Genomic DNA, 26,179 nt, shown 5'->3' with positions numbered 1-26,179 from the left:
TGAAGAAGAGACTGAGGGGAGACCTCATTGCAGTCACAGCTTCCTCCTGAGGGGAAGAGGAGGGGCAGGCACTGATCTCTGCTCTGTGGTGACACTGACAGGAGCCGAGGAATGGCCTGGAGCTGTGTCAGGGCAGGTTGAGGTTGGATGTCAGGAAAAGGTTCTTTACCCAGGGGGTGGTTGGGCAGTGGAACAGGCTCCCCAGGGCAGTGGCCACAGCCCCAAGGCTGGCTGAGTTCAAGAAGTGTTTGGACAATGCCCTTGGGCACATGGTGTGACTCTTGGGGCTGTCCTCTACAGGGCCAGGACCCTTGTGGGTCCTGTGCAACTCAGGATGTTCTGTGATTCTGTGATTCCAGAAATGGACACAGCATGGGCTCACTGGGCAGCCTGGCCCAGCACCCAGCTGTTCCCACGGGAAGAGGTTCTTCCTCACACCCAGTGGGAAACTTGTCTCAATTATTGTCTGTTTGTTCTTTTGCCTTGCACTGCTGGCTCCATCTTCTCAATAACCTCCTCAGGGTCAGAGATAATTTGGTATTTATTTTATTTTAAAAGTCACTTTTAGCTTTTAAGTCATTATGTGTGTCATTCTGAAAATACTTTTCTTATTGTTGTGTTTAATTTCATATTATTCTGTAGATTTTAAGAAACTTTGTTGCACTGTATGGTTTCATATAACCATGCATCCTTCTGAAGTGTCAAGTTTATGGGTTTTTTCTGACAATTATTGTGCTTCACTCTTGAAAAAAAAATCAGCCCATGTAAGGGATTTTGAAATTTAAAATGCTATTAGTAAAAAATGTGTATTTTAGTAAAGGAGAGAGTGGCCAAAGTTTATCTTCTCCTGAAGGATAGTACGTTTACATAGTTTGTACATATACCTGCTTGCCTTTAAACATGTGATTGTATCCCTTTGAGCTGCAATTTGCACGTGTTCAAAATCCACCTAAATACAGAGAGATTGGACTATATATTGGGTTTTGTACGTATCTGTTGGGAGCCAGGAAGAGGAATACAAGAATGATGAATGCTTGTGCTCTCAAGAACTGTAAGAACTTTCTTTTAACTGAGAACACAATTAGGGTGTATTATTGATGTCATGCAATATGTCAATTGCTAAAGATTGAAATGTCCTCCTTCAGTCCTTCTGAAGCACAGGGCTGTGGTGAGGCTCGCAGACAGAGTCCCAGCAGTCACACCAGACAAGCTGGCATTTGAGCAGCTCAGCTTTGGCAGCTGCTGCCAACCTGCAGCCACTGCCAAGCTCATGGAGCAGATCCCTCCACGTGGGTGAGTGCTGGGAGCGCCCTGCTAGACGTTCTGGGGGCTTCACTCTGTCTTAACACTGCTGCTCACATTAGGAGCCTCTGAGCACCTGCCATTGCTCACTATGAACAGCTGGGTGTTATCTCTCTCGCTGGCCAAAAGACCGCAGGGTTAAAGGAAAATTGTGGCTGCTTACAGTCACCATATTTACTTTTCTCTCTCTGCCAGCACAGTCTGGTTTTCCCTCTGATCGTTTGCCCAGCCTAGACCTGAGTGCCGTAGTCGTTGTGGTGAGCAAACGTGCCCTTTCTGTGCTGGGGACCTGGGCGAAGGGGGGTTTTGTGACAAGGTGAGGGGCACACCAGTGCACCGGTAGAGGTGAGGGACAGAGCACACCAAGCCAGATCTCTGTCTCAAAGTTCCACTGGTGCATGGAGTAGGCTGGGAAAATCAGCAGAACAAGAAATGTGCACAAAGGTATCCAGTCCTTCGATCCTCCACATAGCTGGGGGCTGTGAGTGGAGGTGGCTTCAAGTGGAGCACAGACTGGCACACTGCTCTGTGTGAAGGACACTCTGTCAGTCTCTCTCCTTTTGTCACATCCCTGAATGCTGGCTTGTGGGAAGGTGAGGCTTGGAACAAAAAGAAGGCAGTGCATAAATACATAGTCTTGTGCCTGCAGAGTCCTGTTCAGAAACTGTAGTACTTCAGTGGGAGCACAGTGTCCCTTGTCACATCTTTCTGCATCTGACTAAGCCCTTGTCCTTACCTCTGAGTCCTCACCCTCCAGAGCCCTCCAGGCAGAACATCACTTTTCTGTTTAAGTGTATGAAAAGCAAAATACATTTCAGGTTATTAAAAATCATTTTCTGTGGTTTTCCTGTCACTGCTATCACCACATTTTTGTAAAAAAAAAAAAATCCATAAATGCACCCTGGTCAAAATAGTCGCAGTCAAAAGAAATGGCACTTAATTATGATACTGCTTGACTTGCTGCAAGCTCCTGACAATGTAGCCATCAACAGTAACTGTCAAATGCACTTTGGCAGCTCTGAGGTTAGCTTGAGAATTGAGTGGAATGTTCAATACCAGCAATTGAGCAAGATATTGGGAGAAATTCCAGTGACAGGGCTTTGTTGATAGGAGCAATGCAAGCTCTGAGATCAAATAAAACATCAGCTGGGAAATTAAGAAGTTATTATATTATGTGTTAGTGATGCTTAGGATTTTAGGAATAATAATCCTCATCAGCTAAGGAATTACTAAAGCAGAATTAAAGAATGCTGTTGCTTTATAAAGCCATAATATTTTTATGGAATAAACTTCTCAGAAACTGCCTTTATGGAATTACATATAAAATGATTATGTCGCTTATCCAAGGCCTATTGCACTTAATGGTCTTTGGATTGATCCCTGTATATATGTATACATCCTAAAGGAACTTTGAAAAACTCTACAGTAACTCATGCAGGAAATTTGTATCTAAATATCCTTCCCTCTGGTTCCTGCAGTTGGCAGCACAAAGCATGGCTGAACAAAGGCCTCAGGAGAGCTGGAAAGCTCAGCTCAGCATGGATTTTGCAGAAATGGAAGGTCACAGTGCAAGAAGAATAAAGGCAGAATGGAAGTTTCACTTTGGAAGATTTTTCATACTGGTGGTGGGGGGAAAATACATTATCAAAGACATTTTAACAGTACAAAACTGGGTGTGGTTATAAGATTTAGAATAAAAAATAAGGACTAGAAGGGACAGTAACAGACTCAGAGAAGATGTAGTGAAGTGCCAAAAAGCAGCCAAAAATTAAGATAGGAAAAAGGAGTGAGTCATCATTCTGAGGCAGAATACTACACCATTTCCCCCACACACACACTTTAGGCTCTCATACAGAATTGTGGAGCTCACAAGTTCTGTCAGAGAGTGAGCAAGAGAACAAACTGGAGGCAATCCTGTGCCATGATGATTCTGCTGCAGCAGGGAGGCTGGACCAGGTGACCCCACCAGTGATCCCTTCCAGCCTTACCAATTCCATGAATAATACTTTCTGTGGGAAATCTATGGTTTTCCATAGGTTCTCTAGGAAGAGAAGGGGCTCTAGGACCTGGCAAATAATTGATATTCCGCAAGAATGGATGTGGAAACCTAAGCACTGGGGAAAAAAAAACTTTTCCAAAACAAAATCCTTCTGGAAAAAATGTTATTTAGTTAAAAAACAAATCACCATACAGTTGTAATATTTTTCAGTCTTTAAGCTTATGTTCTTTATGCTTTGAAGATTTTTGCATCCCTAAGATGTGTAGTGGAATTGATGCTGGGAGCTGTGATTTTCAGTAAGCAAAAGTGACCTAAAGACTTTATGGTAGACCTAGTAGATCAAGTTTAGATATTAACTTTGAGGTGTCGGTACCTAGCACTCAGGTGGGTTTAACTGTAAGTTCAGTGGTGGTGTGCACTACTTAGCAACAACTGCAACATCAGGGCGTTATCAACATAATTCTCATACTTGTCAATCCAAAATACAGCACTGTACCAGCCAATACCAGTTTTAGCTATTGCTTCAGTACTGAGGCACTAGCAGGCAAGAGTGCCATAAAGAGGCTTTGCACCACCTAAACATGCAGAGCACTGAAAAGGTTTAAAAACCCTTCTGCTGTTCCACTGGAATTTTCTTCCAGTGTGCTTTTGCAGTTGGTTTCTTTGATGTTACTCCACTGCCATTCATTTTCTGGTGGCTGCATGGGTCACTGCTGCTGGTGCTGTCCCATTCATGGTGGATTCTCCCTGGTCCCTTCATTCACTGTGCCAGGAGAAGCACTCACACAGCACTGACATCAGGGTTCTCTCTTGGGCAAAAGCACACAGAGAGGGGATGTTGGGTTCCAAAGGTTCTTCCCAATGGAAGAATAAGGGGGGGAATTGTTCTTCCTCATTGTGCTGTAAAGGTTGGTTTGTTCATATTCACTGGTGTCTAATTCCTCTTGTTGTCCTCAATCTCTCTTTAATTTTCATTTTTGGTACCAAGGGCAGAGCTTTCTGTGTTCAGAAACCAGTAGCTGCTAGGCTGCTTTTGGGGCTAAATGCTGATGGCTCATGGGGTTATAACTGAGCTGGGTATGTTTGGCTTAGTGACGAGTGTCATTTTTGGCCTGTGCCCTTCTGTATTGAACAATAGAAGACAAAAAACCATAGGTGCTCTGTGGGGTGCCGGCCCCCTCCTCCATTTTAGACATGATGTGGTGATTTGGGGAGAAGGGAAAGAGTTTCTTTGAAAATGCCTGCTGCTTCCTTGCTTTTTTCTGCCAAGAGCTGCTCATTGCTTTTTTCTACTACAACTCGGTTGCTGGGGTACCACAGCATTCAGGGCCACGTGCAGTCCTTGTTGCCCAGGAGGACCTTGCACAAATCTTTAGCTTTATATCTCAGATCTGCAAGCTTTCACATGTGATTAGGGCAAGAGTTCATCTTGTTTAGGTGTAGCTGTTTGGCCCATAATTTCACATCCTATTACTATGGTACTATTTATTCAGGGCCCTGATGCATTTAGTAGAAATGTCGTCAATAGTGGACTAATGCAAAAAAGAAATCAAATGTTTCAGATCATTTAGGTTTTTTTTTTCTCTCCACCAGCTATCAAGTTTCTCTCCTGTGGGACTTCTACTCCTTAGGGGGCTGTTTCTTTGCTTCTTATCCCTTTCACACATCAGCAAAAGTGCAGGCAGCCATCAGGCAGGAAGATTACTGCCAGAGGATCACAGTCTTGGACAGCTTTACCCTTTTATCATAAGTTTTATTCTGTGAGCTCATTGTCTAAAATATCACCATAGATTTTTAGCTGTCAGCCTCTATTACCCCGATAAATTTTTTTCCCTTATATCCACTCTGAAAATTAACTTTGGGGAGGGAGGAAGAATGTCCTCCATATTTATCTTTCTCTTATACTTAGAAAACTCAAGTTAAAACATGTATATTCAGATTGTATCAAAAATTAATATGCTAAAAAAGAAAGGTTCATATGTAATTTTAATTCTCATTAGTATATAATAGAAATGTATTACAGGTTGGCATACTGGGTGTATTTTTGCAACAGTAGAAAGTCTTGGAGAAACTTAGAATTGCTATAAAAAATTCTAAAATTGAATCGTTCAGCAAGGAAAATTAGTGCTCACACACAGAGAACTGATGAGATTTAGGTAGTGAATTTGGTTAGTCACTGACTTTATCCATCTTGGAAATAAAAGGAAAATAGATAAAGTTTGTAATAGGATTGATTTGTCTTACTTGTAAATTGTCAATACAAAAGAACTTGTAACAAGATTTTTTTCTTAAAAGGAAAAGGTTACCTCTCATCCCTTAGCTTCCTATGGGGCTGTTTCAAGTCTGAAATTTAATGAATATGTTGCAGTGAATGTACTTAGATATGGCTTTGAGAGTTTGTTAGATTTCAGCTCTGGAGTTAGCTGGCACAAATCCCAAGTTCCCTGCAGATAAACAGAAAAGATAGTTTCTTAGGATACCCAAGTTAAAATTAATTTACCTTCACAATTAAGATCTTGCTGTTTAAAATTGCTAATCAAATTTTCACTTTATAACAAGTAGTACTTGCTAAAGATATTGGCACCTTCACTCCTGCTGTAACCATAGACAACACAAGAGCTGTGTAAGGTTATACATTTGGTTTTTTTATTGTTTGGGTTTTTTTGCAGGTAACTCTCCAGCATTCAGCTCATTTCATTTGAGGATATTTTTTCATTACTTTTTGATTGAGATTTCACCTTTCACTCACCAACCTAAAATTGAGAGCTCAGCCTCAGAGTTACAGCACATAGCTTTGCATCACTTTTCATGATGACTCTATAACATTACGCCTAATTCATGGCTTCATTTCTAATCTCATGCAAAACCAGTGCCAGTGTAGCATTAATGGTTTAGAACCAAGTGCTCAAAATAAGTCAGTCAGACATGTTGAACAGTCTTTCTTTTCTTTCCTGTCTTCTGTGCATGCAGGAAATTATCTCACTAGTGTTAAATGCCAATATTCAAACAATGTAAATATCATGCAGTTGTAATATATAATGGGCTGCATCTATTTCACTTTGCATTCATTAAAATCCTTGTGCTGTGGACGTTCCACTAGTAGAAGAAAATGGTTTTGTTCATCTTTGTTACAGTCAGAATTATCGAATAGTTCTTCCCAAGAAAGAATCACTGTGAAAACTGTGAAATGTTTTATGAACTTGTGCCAGCAGAAGTCAGCTTGCTTTGTTTCTAGTCTGAGATGGGAATCTGTGCAATTAACCTTGACTCTGTCCTCTCTGTAAACGATAGCAGATAAAAACTTCTGCTTCTGGTTTGGGAACCTAAATGTCTTGAATCCATTTTAAAAGGGAAATTCTACCCAGACAGATGAAAGTCTTAAGGAAGAAAACTCCGTGTCTTTTAAAAGTAGCTGAGACTTAGAAAAAAACATGATATTTTATGTGAAGTAATCCATATGCTCTTGAAGATGTTGAAACAGAGTTGTCTGGGGTGGGTTTATCTATTTCATGTATTTGCAAAGACTTCTTTAGAGGTTAATATGTTTATATTACATTTTGTCATGTTAATTTCTGCAATGGAAGAGGCAATATCCTTGTGGTTGCAGAAAGAACAAGGGTCTTGACTTTCTCAAGGTCAAAGGAGAAATTTGTGAGCTGTGCCATGTAGCATCTCAGCGGTTTCACTATGCCTTAGCACAAGCCACAGCATATGGCAGAGAATCTGTGCAGTAGGTTTTTGCAAGTGCAAGAACAGAGAAAACTCTTGGGAGAGTGGAATGTCTGATGCTGAGGCAATCACAGATTTTGTGGAACATGCAGGCTTTTTTTATTCTCTTCATGAAATAAATTTAGAATGCTGTATATAGTTCAGTACTTCTCACACATAAATCCACCTATATTGAGAAACATGCTTTAACTACTCTCTTTTAACTTATGGGAATCTGTATTTTATTGAAAATCTTGATATTGTGGATGAGGTTTCCATGTAGTCCTTCTCCATTGTTGTCTGTGGCACTTTGAGGCTGCTGGACGCCAAAGAGAGTTTAAGTGCCAAACGATACTTTTGAGGTTCACTTCAGAAGTGAGGTTCTGGCTCTGCAGGATATTCCAATGCCATGTGGAATTGAGGTGTGGCAGGAAAAGTATGGGTAAGGCATGGAGGGAAATGCAAAAAGTGTGGCAGTGAGGTCACAGCAGGCATCACAGCACCCAATTCACTGCCTCTGCATGACCCAGTTTTTGCATGGAGACCAAAAAAAAAAACCCAAAGCCCTGCCTGCATGCTGTCTTGTATACTATTGAGGAAAAGCTGGCTCTGTGCATGTGGAAAGCTATTGGGTTTCATGTATACCAATGACAAGATAAAGGGTTTCCCATATTTGTTTATAGCATGTTGTTACTTGCAGTAATGCAGAGGGGATCCTCTTAGGAGGAGGGAGTGAGGAAGGTAAGGGGATGCTGGTTCTGTTAGGGTTTGTGCGTTTTGGGCTGGGAGTAAAAATTTCAGCATAAAAATTAATCTGCACCTTTATTCATTTCCATGGGGGGCTTTTCTTCATAGAGCAAAGGTTAAGTAATGCATTTGTATGGTAAATGTCGTAATTTCTCAGTTGGCTTGGTTTGAATAGTCAGTAATTATTCTCTCCGATGCTTGTGACCATATTGAGATTTTATTCATAAGCCATTGAAATAAGCACAAGGGGGAAAGTTACTATTTTTGTTTTGTTATTGTTTTGTATAGGCCACATGCACAATGCTGTTCTTCATATTTGAAATCCCTTTCAAAGATATTTCAACTCAAAACACACAATAAAACCAGAGCATTCAGTGATTATGGCTGGTAATGATATTGTGGATTTAGGTGCTGACAAAGCCTAACATAATCTGTTTTAATTAACTAATATTTTTTTTCCTCAGTAATATGGTTAGAATCATACTCAAGGACCTTGTATCAGTAATCTTCCTTTTATAATAAAGTCCAAAAGAAAAGACTAGTTTCAGCTTATGTACAATAAAAAAAACTACCATATCCTTCAGAAATAATAATCATGAGAAAAATGTGTCAAACCCTACACTTTTTAATCCTCTGAAGACGTACTTGTATGTTTCAGTGGGTCTTTCCACATGCATAAAGCAAACAGGGTACAGACTGTAAATTTTAAAGAGCAAGAAAATTAAAAAACCTAGACCCCCAGTACTTGGACTGTTACATGCATTTTCTTTTCATAATGTATGTGAAACTTAACTGTGCTATGAGCAATGGGTCACCAGTAGTCATTTTGTGCTTTATAATAGCAGCAAACGAGTGAGATAAGCTTAGAAAATTTTGAAGCAAGTTGGAAAATTAGAAACAATCGATAGCATAATTGAGAATTGGCTCCACATGTAACAGGGCATACAGTGCATGGGGACTTTGGGAGCTCGGCCTTGCAACAGGCACCATGTTCCACGTGAGTTTGTCTTGTCTTTATGTTCTGAGAAGACCTTTCTTTCCATAATTTTTATTAAACAAATAGTCTGCACCTAAACATTTTACTAGGTTAATTTCAGCACTGTGGTTGTATCTCTCTCAGTAGAGGCTGTGTATTTTTTCTAATTTGAATGCTTGGTGAAATTCACATTCTGTAGTCTTAATCCTCCAGTGGATTATCCAGGAACATCCACGGCAGTTTATATTTTGTTTTTTAGCAGAAATATTTTCTTGGCTGCTCATTAAATGAAGAATTCTCTCCCAAGAGTATTTATTTCAACAGACTGTAATTGAGATTATGTACTTCACAAGGAATATATTAATATATGTGAATAAAGAGAGACTTATCATTTCATTCACACTTCAGTTTACCTTGGAAGTTAGTTTCAGTATGTAAATACATGTATGCACCAGCTGATGCAAATTCTTGAGCAAAGGGGAAGGAATCTGCAGTTTTCCTCTTGTATTCACTTTGAATTTCTCCAGGTTTCTGTTCTATGAGGGCCCAAATGCTTTGCAGTGCTTGGCTACAGCCATCTCCAGATCTAAGCCATTTTTGATGCTGCTTGTCTCAGCTGTGCTACATGTGCTTAGCATAATAGTGAGGTTAGATCAAGGCAACCATGAGGAGAACTTCATCGTTTGCAGAGAAAGACAGATTGCATTGCTGTTAGTAAGAAGGTGAATATTAAATAAAGCCAGTGCGGAAGATTAGAGAATGGAAAAATGCCAAAAGGATTATATTTAAAGACGTTAGAGACAAAAAAATGGTGGAATCCAATGCATAAATATTTATTTATGCATTGGATTCCACCATTTTTTGGATTTCCACCATTTTTTCATATTGAAAAATGAACAAAGGTGCCTAGAGAAATGGAGTACGAGTAATCAATAAGTACTACTTTAAATATGCACTGTACAAAATAAACAAAAAGGAAAGAAAATATTGATCAGCATGTGTTGAAAGCTGGTGACAGGGATTAATCTGACTACACAAAAGACTTAAATCTTCACATAGTTGTTTCAGCAAGATAATATTGTCTGGTCTCTGAATTGCTTTTATCTTGGTAAGGCTAATTCTAAAGCATCTTTAACTAGGCAGTGATCGCTATTCAGGACTAACAAAAGAGCATAGCTGTATTAAACTTCCAATTTCTCAAAAAGAAATAGCAAGAGAAAAAATAAAGTATTTAATGAGGATTTCTGTTGAAAGGAAATCAAAATTAAGCCTAGTGCACACATTACTTAAATCAGTTTGTTTTCATAAATAGATTTTTTTAGCTCTTATTTATATGGAATGTTTGAGTGAAACTGCAGTTCATAACTATGTATGGTTCAGTTGGGGCTTAGGCTGTAGGTGCTGACATCATTATTCAGGCAGAACAGGTTAACAATTGCTGAAATGAAGAGTTTTTCAATGAGTTTCAGTGTGATTACATCAACATAAGAATTCAAATTTGTTAGATGTGTGTATTACTGTGGAAATGGAAGCTGAGTAACTGTGTTTGCACAATTGCTTTTAACAGCAAACAAATAAATAAAACAAAAGACATTAAACCCCAAACATTTCATTCAGTGCCAGTAAGGATTTACTGTCTAGATCCAGATTTTGTACCTCCCAGTGAGGAATAGGCCTAAAGCTGTACTGGAAGCACTTTTAGTGTAATGTGAACAGGATTTCCTCTTGAATTACAAATTTTCCAGTTATATTTTAGACAGGTGAAAAGTCTATTTGCTTCTTTTTATCTTTAAGATAGTGTTTTAGAAGTACAACTTTTAGAATTTCAAATTTAAATGATGGAGAAATGTCAGCAGAAGCTGAGAGCTGAGGATATTTTGAATCTTAGCTCACTATGGTGTTGAGAGAGCAAGTAGACAAGTAATTAAAAAATCAAGATTTGATACTGTTATTTTCTTTTTAATAGCTTACAGAAAAAATAACTGATACTTGCAAGAGACAAATGCTTGTGTTTAAGATTCCAAATGTTTAGTAACAGCACTATGATATTCATTCTTGAAAAATTATTAATTAGTACTGATTAGGTGATTGTACATAGCCTTTAGTGATTTGTCTGGATTTACCTTGGTGTTGTCATACAATATTTGTTATGAACCTGAGAGTTACAAACTTGGAGTTACTGCCACCCACTTGACATGTGTGCCTGCTGTTCACACTGATGGGGGTGTCTGCACTGAGGAGCTCCAGCCAGGGAAGGAAATGTAGGTTTGTCAGCATACAGGACTTGTACTGTGCTCTGATAATCCTATGTGTTGGGTTTCCACCTGGAATATGTGGATGAAAATACTGGTTTGTACATTGCATGCTTGGAGAAACTGATCTTTAAAAATAGCAATCTGTTTGGCATGTTCACATTTTGAACTAGAAAAGTGGTTGGAAGAATAAACATAAAATATGACACTTAAGGAGCTGTTGAATTGAATGTGTGAATCTTCAGTTGCTTATCAGCTCCTGTCTGCTGTCATGAATGAGTGTTTTCTCTTATTTCCTTAGCTTTTTAATTTTTTTTTCATTCTGTTTCTGTTTTAAAGTTATTTAGAATATTATGAGATTTATAAAGAAAATCTGTTTTTCTAAAAACATACACCTCTCAAAGCAATATCTGGTGCTTCATAGCAAAATAGTCATTGGGTTCCATGCAAGTTCATTGAGTTGATTTTTTACTCTGGCATGTTTTGCATAAGCTTCAGGACATGAGAGTAAGGCATTGTAGTCACCACTCAAATAAAAAAAAACATTATATTTTTGGGGTAGGTAAAGGAGATCTCTGACTCTTGTGGGATATTAGAAGAGCTCTGATTGTTCTTTCCTTAAGCCAGAGAAACTCCATGGTGGTAGGGCTCTTTATCCTATTGATGGTAAAATCTTTGCTAAGAAAAGCTGAAAAGCAGCATGTAGGGCAGAGAAAAGACTAAACTGTCCTGGTTGTCATTATTATGTATCTCTCAGAGTGTACTGGGGCCATTCTCTAAAACTTCTGAGGAGGTCACAGCTGCAAGAACCTTATCTAGATGAGAGCTTCAGAGAAGCACCCATTCTGTGGAGGAATTAGGCAGCCCAGATCTCCAAGTATCGGTGCATTATTAGTGAAGCCATGAGGTGCTGCAGTCTCCTTTTGGCAGCTGCTCTTTTCTGTGCTTTCCTAACCGTGCCCTTTGCTGTCCACAGAGAGCGAGGAGGTGTACCAGCGCCAGGTGCTGTCCATCGCCTGCATCGTCTTTGGCATCGTCGTGGTGGGCATGCTTTGTGCAGCCTTCTACTTCAAAACAAAGTAAGAGCCTTCCTCTGCTGTGTCTGGGGCTTAGCTGCTGTTCTTTTTATAGCCTTAGAGTTCTTCAGCTTCTCCCCTCCTTTTGAAGTTGTTGTTATCTCTGGTCTGGCTACAGCAGTTCCCCATGGCTGCACTAAGTCCTCCCCAAAACATAACCAGGAGCAATATGTGTTCTTCCTTCTATCTTTTGGTATCATGAAAGAATAGATTGTGTCATATCCAATTCTCTTTTTTTTTTTTTTTTTTTGACAGTAATAATTTTGTGTCATTTACCATCAGTGCAATAATCTCTTTACTCTTCTGGAAGTGATAGTTTAAGCATACCGTCTCCTTTTTGCATTTCATTTCATATCCCTGAAGTCCATTTCTGTATGATGACAGCAAAACTAAAGTTAGAAATGCAGAAACAAGTCCTCTGCAAATATCTGTAACCTGTAGCTAGTAGAGCAGCCTGTTGATGGAGATGCATATGAGTGTCAGTAACACAGAAGCACATAGGTTTCACTACTGTCTGTAACACAGATCTATTCAAGTAGTGAAGTCATCTGGACTAAACTAATTGCAGGTGAAATACTGTCCACTCTATTGTTTTATATTCCCAAATGAATATTATTTTATAATATTTATCATTATGTGTGTAATCTGAGTTGCAAAAACCTCATAGCAGTTACATGACATGCTTGTCAGTGCCTCTGTAACAATAAATATGTTTTGTATGGTGGTCATCCTTCATTCCTGTTCCAGCTGGAGTTAATGAGAGAACACCAATCAATATAAAAAAGTACCTGCATGAGGCTAGTCAGGGTGGCTGAGCATCAAAAATGTGAAGCTTGGCACTATTTTACAGTTTGGATGTTATCTGAATCCCCCTTTCTAGAATTTATTTTAATGTCTAGGAAATCTAATGAGGATTGGATTTTATTTAGAAAAAAAAATTGACTTCTCTATTCGGGGGGAAGTCACCAGGTCTTTTTTACCCCTTTTCCCCTCAAACTTCAGGGGTTGGCCATGAGTGAAGATTTGAGTTGGCTCACCTTTTTTTCTAAATTATTCTGATGTCTTGAGGGATTTTGTTTAATTGCTCTGTGGGCATTCAGAGTGACAGTTATGCTAGCTGGGAAGGACAGGCTGGCAGGACAGTTCCTCCCTGCAAACTCCTCTGTAGTGTAAACTGTGAGCAGAGACAGCCACTTTGGCACTGCCATTAGGAATGTCATTATGCATTTTGGATCTGCAGATCTTAGAAGAAAGAGTGAGTGAGAATCTCCCTGGAAAGGCTTGAGGGTTTTGCTGATGAAGAGAGTTTCAGAAAGGCAGGATGGGATTGTCAGTAGGAAGAACATGCAGTCAATGAGCAAGAATAAAAAGCCTGTGAATAAAAAGCCCCTCTGTTATTCACAGTGCCCCTCTTGGTCCAGCACTGCTGTAGGGAGTGGTGAGAGCTGGGTTGGAACAGCGTGCAAAACACCCTGGCTTTGATGAGGTGGTGAGGAGAGCTAAGTCTGAAAATAATGAGTGGAAATAACACTTGAAAGAGGAACTTACAGGAAAATAGTGCATCATAACTCAGGAGGGGGTGTTGGGTTTGGCACTTTGTCTGCATTATAAATATGAGAGTTACTGAGAAGAGTTGAAGTGGGCTGGTGCCAGACTCTGGGAACTGAAGTTTGGAGAGTTATGAGAAAATGAGCACCTGTGGTTCAGTCAGGAGGCCTCAGACAGTGTACAAGGGAGACTGATCAGTCCCTCACACCCTGGCTGCAGCTCCATCTGGTGCTGTCCAAAAAGAAAATAAGTGTCTCGACTGGAGCCCAGGTAAAATTGTAAATGTAACATTTGTCGGTTTCTTAAGGGTGCAAAACCCAACAAATTTGAAGTGCCTCAGCACTTACCATATGTTAGCTTTGAGTCAGCAGGTTTTTGGGAGCTTCTTTATCAGGCATATGTACCCTGACTGCGCTTAAGAATTATCAAAGCATTCCTCTTGCATGGGGGTTATCTTGGGGTTTCATTTGACATACAAAAATTTTAGAATATTGCTAACAGATATAGAAACTCTGAATAGTACATCTCTTAAGAGAAAGGTTTCCATGAAGATCCTGACTTAGTCTGACAATTCTATAATACCAGCTGCTAGAAATAGGCACTTCCCTATATGCCATTGAATTAAAAGTCCTATTTTAAAATAGATTCAATCTGAGAAAGTTTAATTATAAACTCTGTGCCCTTCCAATTATTCCTTTTAGGTTAATCAAGAAAGTGCTGGAAGTCTTAGCAACAGATGAAGAGTACAGTAATGGGCTGCCCTTTACAGCTTAGACTTTTACAGATGACTAGTGACTTTATTTCTTGCTGAAGTAACAACTCTTCGTTGCCAAATAACTCTAAAGTAGAACACATAAGGCCCATTTGTTTAGAAAACAAAACTTATAAAATAAATTTATTAATCAGCAAATAACTTTGAATTATTAATGGTCTCTAGTTTTATAGCTGTGCATCCTATAGTTTGGCAAAATGAATATGCATAAAGCTGATATTAATGTTAGGTTGCATGAACATAAAAGGAAATTAATGATTGGATTGTTTTTCTCAGCAAATTACCTTCAGGAATTTCAATTGTAATGTTAAAGACTGCAGTAGTGAAGCTGAATTTTTGCAGTTTAATTACACATGTTTATAAATATAGAAACAACTCTATTTCTTTTTTATAACTAAATCCAAAAATTGTTTTGTTATTTTCCTGATTAAATTGTCATTTTGTATGTATATGAGAGGTACCCAACATCTGATGCTGTGATCATGTTTCAATATCACTGTTCATACCTTACATAAAGTCATGCAAAAAATTCCTGAAGCTTCCATAACCATTCTGGAGACCAAGCAAGAGACTGGTTTTCCAGCAGGACATAGGAATGGATGTGCTAATTTCCTCAGTGTATGTAATTTAGCTGATCAGAAAATAGTTCATAAAAACGCTAAAGTTGCTTTTATAAATCTCCCCTGGAATTTTATGAGATGCTGAAGAGCTCATTTAGACTTCTTACAAATGAAATTGTTCAATTTCATTAAATTCAAAAATTAGTGGATATTAAAAACATTTTTAAAAGAGATGTTTTAGACTCAACTGACTAATTTAATTTGACACTATATTCCTTCAGATTATACCAATATTAATTCTACCAGTTTTGGCTAAAGAAAATCTTGAATGTTTTTGGGAAATTATTTTGAGAAATTATTTCCTCACCTACCTCTATTCATAGATTTTACTAGTTATGAGTTCCTAGCAATACTCAAAACATGCCACTCATATTTGTAACATGCTTACAATATAAATTAATTCTTTTCCATTTGCTTCAAAATAGGATGCAAGTAGAAAGCTTAAGAGGTGCTTAGAGTCCTGGATTTGTTATGGCTTATGACCTGTACTCAGGAAACAAGCTGTAACAAATACTTCTAAGCAGGTATTTACAATTTGTTGAATTTAAGCAAATGCTTACAATTGTGTCATACTGAACCAAAAAGAAATATTGAAACTATGTTATTAAAATTGAATATCTGAACTGCGATACTTCTTACTTTTATATTGAGGGAACTTGTCCTCTCTCACAGACCCCTTCACTGAACACATAAGTAAGTAATTTTCCTCTGCTTTCTTGTACCTTCCAGCAGTAGACAGAGATTCCACTGTGAATAAGAAATTAAAATTAATTTTATACTTCATTCAGTGTCAAATTCACTGTCTGATACAAGATCCTATCAAGCTTAATGATGTCGTAAGTCTTTCCAAAATCAAATCACCAGAAATGTTTCAAAATACTGGTGAAGCTGCTTTGCTAAAATTTAAATTTCAGTATAGAAAGGCCGTATTTTGTTTATCTCTTATAAATACTTGCCAGAAATCACTTCCTTCAGAAATTTGGCCCAGCACCAGTTGCTGTCCAAAACCTGCTGGTGTTGTAATTAAATGCTGCTACTGGTGAGTCCTTGACATTACTGGGTTGTTTCCAAGGCCATTGTATGTTCAGTGCGGGAGATGCATCTTGTGGGGAGAGAAAGAAAGCAGAGAAGGAAAGAATTAAAATGGTATTGTGAAGTTTTTTGCTCATCGTTATTTAGAGCTGATAGTCCCAGACAATGTAGCTTATCACAAAAAAAAAAAAAAAAAAGCTGATAAAAGAGCTTAAATGTATTTTGCTAACAGTTTTTGCCCAGTTGAGATAACTTTTTACAGAAGATAAAAGTAATATTTAAAGTTTGCTGTCTCATATCCTCTATCATGTACAGAACTTAAAAACTGTTTGTCACTTCCACTCAATATATTGTGGCAGAAACAGAAAGTCTTTGTTAACAGCATAGTTATCTCCTGAATAATGCAAGAGATTCATCCAGTGGTATTCCTAGCTCTGACACGGTGGATTTTAGTATAATAAGTCAAAAACACAGTCTCAGTGGCCATAGTGATGTTTTTTTCCAGGTTTAAACATACAAGCAGAAGCTGCTCTGTACAAGATGTGTTATAGATCAAGTCTAATCAGCTGGCAGGAATCTTTGATTCTTCATCAATTTTTATAGCCAGCAGGGGCTAATGCCTGTTTTATTTGCCAAAACCTTTTTTCCAAATGAGAGCAAAATGCTTTTTTATTATTCAGACTGACTTGCAAGCTATTGTTAAATGTGCAATAGATGATCTTACAAAACTGCACTAGCACAACGAGCATACTATTATAGTAATCTGAGAATAGAAGGTATTTTAAAACAGAAGAGAGGGGTTTTTTTTCCTTTGTTAAGACTTGCCAGGAAACAATGGCTGCATTGGAATATCAGACATTAGTGAATTAGCTCAGCTGGCTCATCTAACACGGTGAAGTTTTGAACAAAGGGAGCTCTGGCTATAAAAGTATCATGGCTATAGCAGAAGATCAAGCAAGCTCTTTCTTACATGAATTTTATTTCTCTCTGCAGGAAACAAACCAAGCAGATTCATGAACAGCTGAAAGAAACACAGAATAGGAAAACCTACAGTCTAAATGCTTCCAGCATGATGGCAAAGTCGGAGTGTATGGCACAAAGCCAAGTCCAGCTGCAAAATGTAAGTAATCCTGCCAGCTACAGCACTTAATAGCCTGGCTGAGTTCCTGCTGCTGATGGCAGCACATCGTCATGCTGCTATTAACATCTGAGCAATGGGAACCACAATTCTCACCTCCTTCATAAAATGTTTTCTATCAGGCCTCTTAATGGAAAGCAGGCATTTTTTTCTAAAGTTATTTCAATGGATCCTGGTACATTTTGTTCATGTAGCAGACTTTGCTGAGCCCCCCAGCTCTGCATTCAGCAGTGGAAATTGCTGTTATAGTTTCCAGCAATACCTGAGGTCGTACATGTCTGTATGTGTAGTGGGGGTCCTTGAAATTAAGAGATGTCATGCCTTCCAATAATTTATGAACCTGTGTGAAAAAACATAGAGATTCGTCACAGTTAATTCAGAGTAAATTCCAAATCTAGAACTAAATTTACACATGTAAACAAATACCCAAGGGAAGACTGTGCAGATGGTCTCATTTCTCTGGGTCTTTATTTAAAGGTACTTTAGTTTACAGAAAGAAATTAGTCTGTTCAAACTAAATTTGAAATATATTTAATCATTTTCTGAATATAATTATATGTAAGTCATTGCAATCTCACAATCATGAAATATGTAAAGCGTGTTTGAAATAAGGAACTTGAAGACAACCAATTTATTTAGCCCTGGTATTTTTTTAGGAAGATATTTTCCAGTATATGTCATTCTCTTTCCCCTGCTCACACACAGTCAGCGCTGTCTTACTTTTGGAAAAAGGGTCCTGGTAGCAATGTAATAGGAAAATACAGAAGATGTATTAAAACCTTTCTAAATTATTAACTCCTTAAAAAAAAGTATCTTAGTGTTGCTTAAATTACTACCTTATTTGCCAGATTCCATCAAAATAGCGGGAGTTTAGCAAAAGTGAGTACTCATGCCCACTTAACCAGACTTCTCAACTCCTAGTTCACATCCAATTAATTTAGAGATAAATGTAAGCCCTTTTAACCAATTTAGAGTAACCAGAGCCTCCCTGCTAAGACGCAGAGGCTGTGAGAGCATTGCTTGAATTCACTAAAAGTTCTGTTTTGTTAGGAACACTCTTGTAGTGCTCCTATATATGCTCATGATATGCTTTGTAATTCAAGAAAAATATACTCTTTCAAGAAGGAAGACAGCTCCACTAAATTGACATAATCACAATTTGGGGAACCTTGTGCAATTTTTTCTCTCACTTTCAGTTCATTCAGCCTTATATTATTTCTAGCCCCTAAAAAGAGCTGTTGGGAGTGTTATTGGTTGTAATGATGGCAACAAAAGGTAAAGTTCATGATCCTTTTGTTCTATCCTGTGAAATAAGCCTTGGTTAACACTAAGAATATGCTCTTTGGCATTTTCTCACTGTAATTCAATGCAATATTTTGTCATTTTCTTTTGCTGTGACCATAGTCATAATGGCTGAAATAGCAGTTCATAGATTCTGGACATAGAGATTGAACACCATCGTTATATTTACTATTTTAATCCAAATTTGATTTTCAGTTTTTATTGCTGTTCAGCCTGACATTATGAGTGCTGGTAATTAACACACCATTTTCTTGTTCTTGTGGCTGTTTGCAGGCAACTATTTTCTCCTTACTATTAATGCATTCTCCCTTTGGGAAGATAGGAAGGAAGAAAAACAGAATGACCTTGTGCAGGATGTAGTGTAACAGTGTAATAACGGTTTCTATTGTTAGGAAGATTTTAGCGCAGGAATGCATGCAGGCAGCTCATGAAATATTTACAAAACTTGCCAGATTGGAGTGGGGAGGGGAGGGCAGGGTTTTGGTGAGGCAGCAGAAAAGGGACTTTGGAAGGTATTTTGTAGGAATGGCGGAGTGACTCCCCCTCAGAGACCAGAGGTCTGCCTCGGGCATATCTGCTGGGTGGAAAGGGGATCAGGCAGCCTGGATGTGATCCCACTGTCATTCCCATCTGCAGCTGCCACTGCATGGGCCTGGGGAGAAATCTTAGTTCTCTTCATTTCCAGGAGCTAATAATAAGCCTAAATAAATGAGGGCAATTACTTTCTGGAAACTACTCCTCCAGTCTGGCATTTTGGTTTAGGTGATCCTGGAAGTTGTTTCTTTTCCACTCCACTTTGTGCTCCCCTTACAAGCAAGAGAGTTTTCCCATTTTTGCCACATTTCTGTCTTTCCCTAGAAGATTATCTCAGACTTTTCTCTTGTCTCTCTTGAATAGACTGGGTGATGCTTTCAGGCTTTTCACACAGCTCTTTCTTCTTCTGCAGAGAATGCTTTTCTCTGAGAAGACCTGAGAAAAGTTGCATAAGGTTCCTTATTCTTGATGACTATTCTGAAGGAACCATCACCTTTTGACTGAGAGGTTGCTATATTTAGTTAAGGGCTCATCTATCTTTCCAAATGTGTTGCTTTAGAATGAGGTTTAACTTATTTCCCAAGGCCCAGGGTATAGCAGAAAAGGTTTGAAGTGGTTTGTGGCTATAAAGAGCTTGACCAATCTCAGTGAAGTAATTCTTCCTCCCATACTCAAGTGTATTACATTTTCTTAACTCCCTGCCTCTGCTCCATTGTGATTCTGAAAACTGAAATAAAGGGTTGGATTTTGTCAAGACAACTATGTTCTCTCTGAAGTCCTGCTGCTCATCACTGGTAATTGTGCTCACCTGTCTTAGCCTCGGTAGCAATTTCATTTTCTTAGAGGTACAAATTAGATGAAAAATACTGTGTACTGTAAGAAGGATTCATAAATATCTGTTTCAACACAGCTCTTAGGATTTCCTGAATCTCCTCCAAGTCCACTGCTTTTCCCAAACATTCTGGCAGCAACACACTTAATTTCTTGCTAGGTGGTTCTTGCTAGGAATTCTAGCCTCTTGGATTTAAAGACTAATGCACTGGTAATCTTGCCATAATTCTTCAGCCAGGAAAAGATGTGCCAGCTTTTAATTCAGGACCTTTGTGGTACATAGGAGATTAATTTCACCTAATGCATAAAACCTAGGGCTTCCCAAGTATTATGTACCCCTTCCCAAAAAGATCATGCTCCTTTCAAGAGATATTTAAAGGGCTGCAGCAAACAATTAGGTCTCCACATAATCAAAAGGAAGGAAATTGTTATTCTCCCCATCTAGAAAGACAAGTGCTTGGTGCACCCTCATACACCATGCAGGTGGCAGAAGGAGGTGGGGTGGTTCCTGATTCCTACCTGCTTTTTCCACTTACAGTAGAGGGTTTCTTTTCAAATTCTCACAACTTGGTAAATATGTCATGGACAAAAAATTTAAAAAGAGTCAGCTGAAACCTTGACATTCCTTTAGCAATTCTGAGAATTGTCATGGCTTTTTAGAGTGGCCTTTTTCATCCTCGTGGTTTTTAATATCTTCTTCCATGGTACCAAGGGGATCTATTAATTTCCCATCACTGTCCCTCTGAGGTGGTTAATATGCTTTTCAGGCTGTACTGTGTGGTTTCAATTTTCACTACACTTGTTTCTAGTCGTTTGGAACCTCTACCTTCAGGTCTCTGCAATTCTTGTAACGAGGGACAAAAAATGTTCTTGTTGCATCTTTTTTGCCTTTTGTTCATAGTTGTAGGGAATAAAATCTTTTCAGTCACTGTGATAGAAATGCAATTACTATATGACAAGCAAGAGATACTTTAAATCTTTTAAAGGAGTACTCTGTGGGTTTACGTGATTTACCATTTGATTTATCAGCTGAGATCAAGAGCAAATTTCCCATTTCTGTATCACATGGCTACTAAGGAAGAGCTGCCAGAATAGACAAACCTGAATTTACTGTCCTCTGTCTAGAGGCAGTGTTGGCAACAAAACATACAGAGCATAGGGGAACAGTAAGGATGCTAAATGTACCACCTGATGAGCTTTTGTGCAAGCTCAGTCCCCTCAGAAAAATCACTGGTTCTTTTCCTCCTTGAGGCGACCTCTCTGAATGCCATTTCAAGCTGACCCCTCTGCCTTCTCAGTTCTTTTTGAAATGGGATTCCCACATCACCTCTCTTCCAATGCCACATGAATTTCTGGACCTTTTACTATTTTGGAGGAATCACTGAGGGTGAGGAGCTAAGTAAGCCTGTGGGAGGGATGGGTGTTTTGGTTTGCATAACACCAGGACAGCAGTGTCAAGCTACTCTGCAGCATTCGAGGGGCATTTGTTGTCCCTGAGCCCTGCATTTCAGAACAGGGAATTCAAGGTGTAGAGCAGAGGAGTTATGTGCTCACAGTAATGCAGCAGGTCAGTGAAAAAGGCTGATTTCTTGTCTCTTGGCTCAGGCTGCCTTCACAGATTCACTTAACGTTAACTAGCAGGGGGTAGAATTTTTATTGTCAGAGAGTTGAGTAATTGCACGTAATAGATTATTTTCTCCATGGAACAATGAAAAATTGAAAATTTGCAAAATGCTTTTTTTTAAGCTATCATTATTCTTTAATTTATTTAGCCAGTGCCTCAGTGTTTTTCAGTAATTGCTCAAACAAGAGCAGATAATTAACCAAGGCAATAAAACCATTAAAAAACCCAAATACAGATAAGCTTTCAGTGATGCTTTCAACCTACTGTAACAGGCCTTTGAAAGGGTCTCACAGCTTGTTTTCCATCACAGCTGAGTATTCAGCAGCTCACAATAGTCAGAGGCTTCCATGGAGCTCAGCCCAGGTGAGAACTGAGCTGTGAGAGCAGCAGGATGAGTCCTGCTGGGATGTGGCTGGGGAACGATCCCCTAATGTACTTCTGGGGGCACCACTGATACTGCTGCAAGCTCTTCACAAAAGTATGGAGGTGTTTTCCTCCAGAGGTGGTCTTAGAGAATGGATGTGGCACTTGGAGTTAAACCAAAGGAGAATAAACCCAACTGTGTTTAAATATATTAAAATGTATTAATAACCTGGTGCATCCAGATCTGTTCAATTACATTGTTAGAATTCCCTGTATATTCACACCCTCAATTTAAACTCTAATTCACATTTCTATTGTAATGAAATGTTATGAATGTTATGACTGTGTATTTAGTGGCATATCTGAAAAGGGGACAAATGTTCAATTAGGGGAAAAATGCCCTTTGTAGGCTGTGCCTGAGTGTTGTTGTGTGCTGGACCTTCATTAAAGTTTGTTGATCAGCATCAGAGCAGCTTCTGATGTCCTGGTGTTCCTCAGCTGTGATGAGGAAAGGCTCTGTGTACCACTGCTCCAGCCCACATCCACCTGGAACAAGGATGTAGCAAAAGGCACGGCTTATCTCTGCTCTTCATGACTTACTTCTTACTCTTGGTCTCAAAGACCATTCAGGCCTTCAGTTTTGTACCATGAACAAACACAAAAAAAGGACAGAAATAGCTTCTTGGTGCGAGCAAGCCATTCTTTACATAGCTCAAATTGATTTATTCAGGTCAGAAATCAAAGCCAGTTTCATTTCTGCAGCTGGCAAGATAACTATTAAAGTTTAAAACCTTTACCGATGGGAGTACCTTAAAAATCATATTTCTGTCTGAATATTTTATCTGCAACATTTACAAGTGACATCTAAGATCATGGTAACTGAAAGAAATGGGAGTGGAATATGTTTCTTCTTATTATTTCAGTTGTGTTTACTTCATGCATGCAGCACCATTTTGCATATTGCCACTCACAGCTTTGCCTTCAGAAGCACAAAAGCAATGATTTTGTGTTTAACATGGGTATTTCACTCAACAGAGAGAGGGAGAAGAGCAGTGGAGAAACATTTGAAGAGCTTTTATTTTATTTTATCTATAGAAATTGGTCATAAGAAGTCTGACTGACTGGACTAAAAGTACATGTAACCTATTTTTAAAAGAGAATATTCTTTTATGACTTTCCTTTTTGATCTTGCTGCAGTCTACAGAAATGTAGATAAGAATAAGAGTCAGAAAATAATAGTCTGTTGTTTTAGTGAGTTACTGGTCTTTTGTTAGGCAAAACTAATAATTATGAAGAACTGTCTTTTGAAAGAATGCTTACTATCCTCTCCATGAATTTTTATGTTATTGTATCATAACAAGACATTTTTCACCACTGTGATTTTTTCCTAATATTTTAATTTGTATTTTCTTCCTAAAATATGTAATCATGTAATCGCTGCCATGATAGCAACCTATTTTAAAGATAGCATGAATATCTAGGTGTCTAATACTAAAAATAAAAAGCAAAAAGAAAACAGACCTATAAGTTTTAGTTCAGGTTCTTGTAATGCAAACTAAAAAGTCTGAAAAGTGCTTATTCTTCACACCTGAGTGGAAACATGAGTTACTCTCTCATGTCTCTGAGATATTGACCAGTGACCACCAACAATATGGAATCTTCTTACGTGCCCAAGTGCAGCTTTTTCTATACTTCAACTTTATGGCCCCATTCTGGTTGAGAGACCTTTTTTTTTGTTTTTGCAGCTGAATCACAAAGCAAGAAGAACAAATCTGTTCTTCTTCATGTCTCGTGTCTGCTTTGCAGACCTTTGTGTCTCACTCTGTGCCCAGAGACCGCCCTACGCCCACACCTGCCACAAGAAGAATTATGTTTACACTGTTCTTACTAGCACAGATACTCCCAGGTCCAAAGTTTCAGACTGGTTCAGAAAGATATCTGGCTCTGTGGATAGGATTCGAATATTTTTCTTACTTATCTGATGACACAAGTGATGTTTCAGTTTGGTTTTCATAGTTGTACATGCTGATGATGAATGCAGTGTTTGACTGAAATCACCAAAGGACCCAAGCAGTTGCGGGCTCTGAGATGTGTTTTGTGATCTGTCTCTGCATGGACAGCCACAAAAACAGACTACTAGTCAAAGGGATCATTGTTCCCATCACTGTGGGCAGATCAGTCTGTAATTTTGCTGCTAAGGCTGATATCAGTGTTTTGATGTGCAGAACGTAATGGGGTAATGGTTATTAGCCCTTTCTGCTGTGTAAACAATACTGAATGAATGTATCACTTGCATTGCCTAATTTTGATTTAAAAATGCACTAGAGCACTTCTTACCCTGCTCTGATATGAATTCAGAGTGAATAGCATCAACAATGTACTTTGTCTTGTGAGTATTAATTAATTTTATTCTCTCTGCTGCAGTATTCAAAGCCAGATAGGCACCCGGGGCCCATTCTGCACAAAGTTATGGAATCTAGCTTTTCAGGCGTTCAGTCCTTCCCAGAGGCCTTGTCTCCTGACAGAGGAACCCAGCCCATCAAGCACCACAGGTGAGCAAACATCTGTCTGTGAGAGCTGCCTGGAGAGGCTGTAGAGCTGCTGATCCATGTGCAAGGTTATGCTGTGCTGGGGCTGGGTGAGCTGCTGAGTGCCCTGGTGCCAGCAGAGCCTCAGCCAGCTTATGAAGCAGATGTCCGAGTATTTTCTTAGCTGCAGACATAAAAGGTAATAGGGATGCTCACTGCCTTCCTCTGTGGGTCATGCCAGTCCTGCAGGAAGCTTTTACAGACACCATCCGAGCTGCAGGCACAGCCCAGCCAGTGGAACAGCTGTAGGAGGAGGAGACACTAAAAACAAGACTTTCCTTATCGATGGTCATGAATTTAATGACTCATTTGCTGCAGAAAGACTTGGTTGCAAACTTCCAGCCTTTTCCACTGTTTCCTTAAACAAAACATACATCAAATGAATAATGACTTATTTGTGAAAACATGGTGGCCTTTGAAAACAAGGCTTAAAAATGTTTGGATGGTTGTTTCCAAGAGAAAAAAAAGAGGAATGTCACCCATCACTGGATGGGATTCAGACTAGAATTCTGCTTCTAACTTTTTTTGGATGAGAAAGAATGCAGGTGTTTCATTACAGGACTAGAAACCAAACTGGAGTCTGGTACAAGCAATAATGTTGGTGGAATGACAGTGGTAACATCTGGTCCAGTGCACAGAGAGAAGGAAAAAAAGGCTGAGAAAAATGAGTTTGGAATTTTTTCAGCTAGATAATCTGGAGTGGAAGACATGTTTATTAAAAGGATTTTCTTTTTTAATTACTTTAAAAAAAGTCTGGGATTGCATGAGGTTATGATCTGGCTTCTGCAGTATTTGGTGCATTTTCAGTGCAGTCTCTCAGCCAGCTATGTGTTTTTTCTCATTTGAATAAGTGATCTACTTAACCTACAAAGTGCCACATGTAAACCAGAAAGGGATATTTGGGTCCTATCTATTTTACCTTACTTAAGCCTTTAATTTGCCATGAAAAAATAATGCCAGTTGTCATATCAAATCCATTTCTTAGTTTTTTTTCCTTATTACACAGAAATTTTCAAAACATGCTCAATAATTCTATTAAACATAGATGAACTATGGGATTGTTTCCTAGAATGCTTTCTACAGACGTTCTGGGAAGAATTTTATCACCATTTAGTCACAACATGAAGTTCAGAAAAAAACTCATTCCCTTACCTTTTAATATTGTGATTGCAATATCCAAGAAATGTCTTTGCTTCAGAACTAATGTAAGAAGTGGGATGACTAGTTAATTTATAAAGGATTCTTTTGTAGTGTTAAAGCTTAAGATTTATTATACAAGGCCCTTGTTTTATAAAATATTTATATGAACATTTAAGACTTAACAAGACTGTCTTTAATTTATGGACCATGTAAGAGCTTCCTAATTTATTTTCTAAATAGTGTTCACTGTGGACTAATGGCCAAATGTGGTCAAATGAGGATTTTATACTAAATATCTCTTCATTTCATTCCAAACCTGACTGAACCTGGAAAAATCATATCAGCTCTGCAGGTTTTCTCTTTTATGCTATTCTATATTCTATTGTTATTTTATTTCTGCTTGCTACAGAAATACTTTGCTCTACATCCAGACCTGTTTTCTCTGCTTGTGTTTTCAAGGACACCAATGATGGGTGAATCATTTCTTAAAATCAGGAGCTGGCTGTTTCCTTTGGCCTGGAAGTACAACTGTCAGTGTAGGGAATCATTTGGAGTTGCTGAAATGTGACTGACAGAGACCTGATAACTATTGCACTCAGATTATGGATAATAGCAATTTTCTGTCTC

The 26,179-nt window shown here is 38.6% G+C and overlaps 1 protein-coding gene across 5 annotated transcripts in view; it reads left to right on the top strand.

The window, feature by feature from the left end:
• NRG3 (neuregulin 3) overlaps window positions 1-26,179 on the top strand; it is a 343,618-nt gene that overhangs the window by 304,073 nt on the left and 13,366 nt on the right. For all 5 annotated transcript variants that reach the window (XM_068197290.1, XM_068197291.1, XM_068197289.1 and 2 more), the window contains 3 exons: window positions 11,961-12,063; window positions 17,026-17,152; window positions 24,249-24,376. In XM_068197290.1, the coding sequence (XP_068053391.1) occupies window positions 11,961-12,063; window positions 17,026-17,152; window positions 24,249-24,376 (358 nt within the window). The remainder of the gene's footprint in view (window positions 1-11,960; window positions 12,064-17,025; window positions 17,153-24,248; window positions 24,377-26,179) is intronic.

This window comes from Anomalospiza imberbis, chromosome 8, assembly GCF_031753505.1.
Source record: "Anomalospiza imberbis isolate Cuckoo-Finch-1a 21T00152 chromosome 8, ASM3175350v1, whole genome shotgun sequence".
Lineage (NCBI taxonomy): Eukaryota > Metazoa > Chordata > Aves > Passeriformes > Viduidae > Anomalospiza > Anomalospiza imberbis.
This window is presented reverse-complemented; position numbering and strand designations above follow the sequence as displayed.